The following is an 8,064-nucleotide window of genomic DNA, read 5'->3' as shown; positions in this document are numbered from 1 at the left end:
ACATGTTAAGTGCAGATATTTTCCCTTTTTTCTTGAGTCTGTTTGCTCATGCAAAATGAAATGCGATTAATCCATCCATCCAACCATCCATTCGCTTCCGCTTATCCTTTTCAGGGTCGCAGGGGGCGCTGGAGCCTATCCCAGCTGTCATAGGGCGAGAGGCAGGGTACACCCTGGACAGGTCGCCAGTCTGTCGCAGGGCCAACACACAGGGACAGACAACCATTCGCACTCACATTCACACATACACAGCAAAATCCGAAGTGTTGATGTGAGTTAAAATTACTGGTGTTAAAAATTTCGAGTTGAAAAGTGTTGGTTTGAGAGTTACAGTAACACTAACGGTGCTGAAAAAGCTCTGTAGCCGGAGTTATTTCAAAGAGTCAATACTATAACACTCATTTGGAGTTGATTTCCACATCCGGGTTTTTCGCGCTCATGGGCATGAGGAGTCCACCAGAGGTTTGCTGTCAAGATCGAGGAGGTTGTTCAGGTAAGAACTATACAACAAGACCTATGTTATTTTATCATTATTAAATATTGTAACTAACTAGCCTATAACATTATTTATCAGAAGCATGCAATATTTTCCTAATGTGGAGTGTATTCATCTGCGGTAAGAGATGGGATTCGTTAGCTTAGGTAGCTAAACTATCCTCTATAACAAGTTAATATTGCAGCGAAAATAAATGCGTGCTCAATATAATTCTCAATTCTAGTTAGTTCTAATGTCATAAGAGAAATGCTTTCCAGTGTTCAATGCTTATTAAATGAAACGAGGGAGGAGTTAGCTATCCTCTGGATATGTTAAATGTAATGTTAAAATTTGAATTTGTGGTAGCCTAGCTGGCAGCTAAGACAAATGCGTTTAGCCCACTGCTTTTAAGGGAAGCGAACATTCGCCTCAGAAATATCCTATTTAAAAGTGAACTAAACAATCACATGGAGACGTTCAAGTCAAGTTTTGGAAAGCATCAAGATAGGCTAATTACACGTGCTACCAGCGAGTTTAGCAGTAGCCTAGCCTACAAATCTTTGAAGTGGCAGGGGGTTATGGAATTCTGTTAGATGTTAGTGACCAAGCAAGGCGCGCTGCGTTTGTGCATGGATTGCTTGCTAACGGTTAGGATATATCATACATGTTGTAGTAGGCCTAATCTAAGGGAACATTTTCCCCTTTTCTACAGTTTTAGTGAAATAGGCTACCATCCAGTGTTTAAGACAAAGCGGTATAACGACTGAGGGTCGTTGACGTCGCCTCCACTGATAATCCTAGCATGTCGTGTCACAAAACAACCACCACAAAGTAGCAACTAGCCAGACGGCTGTGCATGTGTCAGAAACTCCCGATATAAATGTAAGACTTGCACTCATTAATTTACAGTATAAGGGATATTTGTTGTCATAAGTGAAAGTGTGATGAAGGCAGGTGTGCGTTCAACAGGAAATTTTATGTGGATTATCATCCTGACATGGTTTAAACAGAGATGCTTTTCCCCAAGTAGGCTACAGCGATTTACTCGCAACATAGCAGAACTAAGTATCTAGCCTGCGTGCAGACGAGAAGATCGCCGTTGTCGTCTTATAAACATGTGGATGGGTGGATAATTCATTGGATGCTATTTCTGTGTACCCAAGTTCAGCTATTTTAGTGCGCAGGGGGAAGCCAAATTATGTTCCTGAGGTTGAAGTGGTCTGTCACCCCTTCACAGATCATCACACAATGTATAGCCTAATATTTTCTTAAAGTTGTCCGGATTTGTTGCCACTTAAGCTATGGTTTAAATATATGGTAAAAAATATTCTGTGCCCCCTTCTCTCCACCAGGTGCTGTTGTAAGACATGTTGCTGAAAGTGAAATACCTCAATGTAAAGAAGTACATTAAATTGCACGCAGGATTCACTTATCTAGAATTCATCAGTGAAGGTAAGATAACCTGGCAGAACAAAATTTGTTGCACATGTATCAGTTCATCATGTTTGCATCTCATCTATTTAAAAAACGAATTAAATGTTAACACATTTTATTTTAATGTGTGACATTAAAAACAGTACAGAGCAGTAGGCCTAGGCCTATATTGTTGCTGCAGACTTGTCTAATTTAACCATTTTAAAGACAGGTAAAACAGCTGTTAATAAATATTAGCTAAATAAAAAAGTCAAAATTAGTTTTTAAAAAAGTTTTTCAGGCGTTTTAGGTGACATTATGCTTATCTTTTTGTAAAGCCAAAACCAAGTTTGGACTTCCGGATGCTGCTGACCTTGATATTTTCGATGAAACTGACACAGCTGTCGAAGAAGACATTTTTCTGGAGTTACTGGAGGCCCAACCAGACCTATGCCTGACAATACGTGAAAAGATTTCAGATGAAGGTAAATGTTATCATAACTTAAATTTTCATAGTATAGCCCACTCAATGTAGAGCCAAGTTCTTTTGCTCTTGATGCAGATGACATTGACCTGTCTTCATGCAATATACATGACAGTGGACAGGGCTGGGTCATATTTGTATAGAATGTTGTCTGAACATGAACATTGAAATTGTGTTATTAATGGCATTGTGGAGTAGCCTAAAGAAAGTTAACCAAATCATCTCTCCCAAAGATTTTTGTCCTTTAGCTCATTCCACACCATCCTCCTCGGATACATTATCTTCCCTCACGGACACTATATCACTTTCATCAAGTGACAGTGACCTCAGGGAAAAGGGCATTCCTGCAGGCCGCAGTAGATCCAGCAAAGACAGTTCTGCACCAAATGTTTCTGTGTCAGAGGCTGCAAAAGAGGTAATTGAGAACAGAAAATGTCTTTTGTATTTTTGAGTTGACACCGTTTATACTGTAGATTGTTATACAAATTGAAATTCAAAACATGGTGGTTCCCAACTTGCCCTGTATGAAAAAATGTTAGTAGAAGTTAGTGCTTCTTGCTAGATATGTCTTTCACAGGTTTGTTGACATTCCTCTAAACTTTCACCTTTACTGACAAACAAGTTTTTATTGTTATTATTTTCCCTTTTATATGAGCAGATGGTTAAAAATGCCTTGACTAGGAAACCTGGTGGAGAGGAAATTCTTGAAGAATACAATGCCGAAAATTCACTGAGCCACCGCACCCGGCGGCATCTTGTTAACATATTGGCAAGTGATATGACTGAGAGACATGGGTAAGAGTAATAGTACCTAATAAAAAAGTAAAGATGGGCCATATGGAATATTCTTGTAATGTATACTGCAGTAAAGACACATACTTCTGATTTAACATTGTCAATTGTATTTCCTCTATAGCAGAATTCCCTCCCGTAAGCAAAAGGAGAAATATGCCCTTGGAATAATTACACTCTTTCCCTCATTGAAGGATCCATTTTCTCCAAACGGCTATGTAAGTCATGCAGTGATTGTAAAACAGCACATTATTTAGTTTTCATCATGGAATAATTACATCAGCTAAATGATTTAAAAGAAAAATCTTAATTCCTCTTTCGTAATAACTATTGTCATAAAACTGTATTGAAATTGTGGATGTTGTTTAACATGTATTGCACCTGTTACATGATAATAGTCCTTGGGTTTCTTTTTGTTGAATCTGCAAAGTCTGTAAGATCGCATTTGATGTTTATTTTTCATCTATGTTTAAATGTGACAGGAGCATTTCTACGACGGAGTGAAAGGCACTGGATATGTAGCGTGGCGCCTCAAAACCATGTCCAGGTCTACAACCAAACGGCCAGTGAAGGAAGTCCCAGTGCATCAAGAACAAGGGCCTAAGCGCAGAAGATTAGCAACCACATTGCCTCAGCAACTTGATGGAGATGCCTGCAAGGAGGCCATCTCATTTCTTGTTCACTCTCCTGATGAAGCAAGTGTATTTCAGAAGATGAAAATGATGTTCCAACATCGCCAGGATCTGGTGCATGATCCACAAAGAACTGCAGATGTCTTCAAAACATTTCCACGCTTTTTGGATGTCAAAGGACTAGTAAGTCAAATCACTTGATATTTTCAACTGTTAATCCTTTTTTTTTTGTTTTGCTGATGTGGATGGCAACAGTAAAAGATGTGATCATTGGTCATCCCAGTCAGGCTATATCACATATTGGTCAAAATCACATTGCAATGTAAACAATGTTGAGCACTGTCTTTATGTCCTGTGTGTATGATGAACAGGTCAATCAAGACTTCCTGCTGCTGTTTGGTGCTGAAACAGCCACCAAGTTGCTTGAGAAGTGGGACATGTCATTCAAGCCAAAGGTTATTAAAGAAGCCAAACAGCTGACTCAGTCAACTGACCTGTGTCGTTTGATAAAAGCTGCTGAGAAACCAACAGAGAGTGATGCAAATGGTAGGCGTCGCACCATGCTTGTTTGATTTTAATAATATTTATTTTTACCTGTCATTTTGAAATTGTTTTATAAATTCAACCATACACAGACTGGGACAGTGACATGGCCTCTCTGCTGCTACTCCTTCAACTTTTGCCACCCACAGCTGGACGAAAGAGGAGAACCAAAATAAGTCCAACTGATGCAGCACACAAAATGGTGCACTTTCACAAGGTAAATATGTTGTCTCACTTTTTAAAATCCTACAAAACACTTTTTCAGTTTTTGCACTTTTTAGTTTTCCTCTCCATGAAGTATGTGTCTTAGTATTTTGTAATAAGTTAGCAAGGCACATAATGTCAAACTGAATGAATGGTTCATACTCAGCAAGTATAAGCTAGGCCTATATGTCAATATCTCATTTGTTTTTAGTCATGCTGCAGCATTGATGAACACTTGCAAGCAAGAGATGGTAAACAACCATACATCCTCGCTGTTGGTCGAACCCAGAACAGCATTGACACCTTCTACATTGCAGTGGACAAACAGCTCATCCCCTGCCAAGCCACCAGCTCACTCAGTGCTTTTGATGAACTTTTCAAATCCCACTACGTGTTCAACTTATCTTACGACGAGTCACTGGTTCATCTCTACAGTTTTGTGCAGACCACCATATTCAACATTGATGCCACCTCAACAGATGAGTCACCACGTGTTCGTGAGTTGCGTGCCAAAATGTTGAATGAGAACCATGTTTAAATGTTTTATCTGTCAAACTCTGCATAGCACCAGTCAGGCTTTGATAAGTCATTTGCGACTAGGTCACAGTTTTTATCCAAGCACCAAATTTAAGTTGGCTTGTTCACAAGATGGTTGCAGCCGTCAGTTCACTACATATTCTGGTTTAAAAAAACATTTAAATAGTGTTCATGATGAAGATTGTTGTCAAAGTGGTGATGCAGAACCCTCAGAGTCATTTCAAGCTGATTTTGACAGATTACAAGATACAGACATAGCAGTTGCAGGAACAAGTGTTACTCAGAGCCTAGAGGTTGGGTGTTCTGAAAACAATGGGTCAGGTCAAAGAATTAAAAAAAATTCTGAAGCAATTTGCACTAAAATTATTGGTAAACTCAATGGTAGTGGTTTGGCAAATAGTTTTGTGTCATCACTTGTTTGTGATTTGGAAGATTTTGCAGATGGACTGCACTGTGAGTTTAAACATAAAGTACTGAACGTTGTGCCAACAGAAAATCCTGTTAGATCTCCAGTGGAAAAATGTCTTGAGACTTTTGACAATCCAGTTGAGAAGTTCGACACTGAAGCTAAAAGAAAGTCATATTTCTGTGAAAAATGGGGAATTGTGGATCCAGTGGAAAAGACTTTAGGAATACGCTATGATACAAGGTTAAATAAAAAATCAGGCACTTATGACCAGGTACCAGTAAAAGACACTTTTGTGTACATTCCAATTTTGGAAACAATCAAATTTATATGTCGCAATTCTTATATTTGCGAGCTGCTTGCTAAACTATGTGTATCAAAAGAAGACAGATATGAAGACTTTTGTGATGGGAGTTACTATAAGTCTCATCCATTGTTTTCAAAACCACAGACTTCTTTGCAAATTCAGCTTTATTATGATGACTTTGAGACTGCTAATCCACTTGGTTCCAAACGTGGTGTTCACAAAGTTGGTGCAATCTATTTTGTCCTCAGAAATCTGCCTCCAAAGTTAAATTCTGCATTGATGAACATTCATTTGGTTGCATTGTTTCATGCAGAAGATGTGAAAAAATACGGCTTTGATCCTATTTTACAGCCTCTGATTGATGACATAAAGTTTTTGGAGAGCCATGGCATTGATTTACCCTTCTCATCTGAAAAGGTCCATGGCACTATATGTCAGATAACTGGGGACAACTTGGGGATGCACTCAATTTTGGGTTTTGTTGAGTCTTTCAGTGGACGTTACTTTTGTCGTTTGTGTTTAATTGCAAAACAGGATGCACAGAGTGTGTATACTGAGGATGATCCAAAGATCATCTTACGAGGGAAAGAACTTTTTGAAATGCACTGCAGTGAGTTGCAATCTGATCCTCAAAAGCTACATGTGTTTGGCTTAAGAAAGAATTCTACACTGAACACTCTTCAATTCTTTCATGTTTGCCAGAACTTTTCCTTGGACATTATGCATGATATTCTCGAAGGGGTAGCACAATATGAGATAAAGTTACTGTTGGAATATCTGTCAGACAATTTTCTGCCGAAACCTGCTCTTTTGTCACGGATCTATGCTTTTGACTATGGCTACTTGGAGAGCAAAAATCGTCCAACAAGGGTGAACTTAGACAGTAGTGGTAATAGTATAGGTCTTAACTCCATTCAGACTCTTTGTCTGATAAGAAACATTCCTTTAATTTTTGGTGATATTGTGCCAGAAGGAAATCAGAACTGGACTATGCTATTGCTATTGTTGCAAATAATTAACATCATATTCTCTCCATCTGTTACACATGGCATGACTGTGCTTCTAAAACATTTAACAATGGAACATCATGACTTGTTCAAATTGTTGTATCCAGGTAGGAACATGATTCCCAAACACCACTTTATGTTGCACTACCCAACTTGCATCAGAAAAATTGGGCCATTATTGCATGTATGGAGCATGAGAGGTGAGGCTAAACATAGGGTGTTCAAAGACACCCTTAAGAACTTTAAGAACATCACAGTGTCACTTGCCAAAAAACATCAAACATCCATAGCATACAAGTGGGAGACATGTCCTTTAAGCCATGTTGAGTATGGGCCCTTGAAATCATTTGATGTTGATAGTGAGGAAAATAGTGAAATGATCTCCCTAGGCTTGCCTGCTGTTGCAGAAGAGGCTTTCTCTGCTAATTGGGTTAACATTAATGGGACTGAGTACAGAACAGGATTGGTCATTTGTTGTGGTTCTGAACATGAGATGCCGGTGTTTTGCAGAATAAAAACAATAGTTTTGGTCAATAGTCACACCTACTTCATAGTTCAGAAGCTTGTGGTTGAAAATTTCAGTGAACATTGCCATGCTTATAAAGTGTTTGAAACGGATGAAAAAGATGTTGTTAAAGCAGACTGTATTGAAATATACAAGCCCTTTGATTTGCAAAGTGCTTATGGTGATGATGATGGTCTGTACATTGTGCCATTATTTTTGTTGTGAACGTATGCTGTATGGTGCTTGGAATTTAATATTTATTAAAATGCTTATGTGACCAATTTTATGTTTTCTCCTTTTATCCTGTAAAGGGACTTAACAAGGATTTTCACTGAATGTAACACAGTAGTCATACAGTAATTGCACTTTAATGCATTTTTGTATTCAGACAATTAATACAGACTAGTATTTAAAAGCTCATATATGTCACTTTAAAGTGCCAAAATAACACTGTAAAAGTTACAGAATAACACTCTAAGTGAAAACAGTCAACACAATCCAGTGTGAAAATAAACACTTAAAAGTGTCATAAATAACACCATAGTTGTTGTGTAGTAACACCCTCAGTGAAAAGAGTTAACCCAAGCCAGTGTAAAAGTGAACACTTATCAGTGTCCTAAAACAACACTATAAATGTTAGGTAGTTACACTCTGAGTGAAGACACTTCACACCATACAGAGTGAAATTCTAACACTATGGGTGTTATATTTTTAACACTACAATGGAGTTAAAATAATAACACTTTGCAAAGTGTTACT

At 38.3% G+C, this 8,064-nt stretch overlaps 1 protein-coding gene across 1 annotated transcript; it reads left to right on the top strand.

The window, feature by feature from the left end:
• The first annotated feature begins 1,427 nt into the window (after positions 1-1,427).
• Positions 1,428-7,586, top strand: LOC146719227 (uncharacterized). Its single transcript, XM_085461856.1, has 9 exons — positions 1,428-1,927; positions 2,227-2,373; positions 2,606-2,787; positions 3,031-3,167; positions 3,289-3,382; positions 3,647-3,979; positions 4,168-4,342; positions 4,432-4,556; positions 4,755-7,586. Exons 1-9 carry the CDS (start codon positions 1,843-1,845, stop codon positions 5,079-5,081), a joined length of 1,605 nt encoding a protein of 534 aa, XP_085317982.1. The 5' UTR covers positions 1,428-1,842; the 3' UTR covers positions 5,082-7,586.
• Positions 7,587-8,064: the final 478 nt, after the last annotated feature.

This window comes from Copadichromis virginalis, linkage group LG1 (genome assembly GCF_057382275.1).
Source record: "Copadichromis virginalis isolate Kocher_CV1m ecotype Utaka linkage group LG1, C_Virginalis_male_GT1.1, whole genome shotgun sequence".
NCBI classification, from domain to species: Eukaryota; Metazoa; Chordata; class Actinopteri; order Cichliformes; family Cichlidae; genus Copadichromis; species Copadichromis virginalis.
The sequence above is the reverse complement of the archived record's forward strand: the minus strand, read 5'-3'. Positions and strand labels throughout refer to the sequence as shown.

Excerpts from the sequence above, each read along its gene's own strand:
- LOC146719227 (XM_085461856.1), top strand. The coding sequence starts at position 1,843 with ATGTTGCTGAAAGTGAAATACCTCAATGTAAAGAAGTACATTAAATTG. Across the intron at positions 2,374-2,605 it reads TGAAAAGATTTCAGATGAAG|ATTTTTGTCCTTTAGCTCAT; the intron begins GTAAATGTTATC and ends TCTCTCCCAAAG. Across the intron at positions 3,168-3,288 it reads GATATGACTGAGAGACATGG|CAGAATTCCCTCCCGTAAGC; the intron begins GTAAGAGTAATA and ends TTTCCTCTATAG.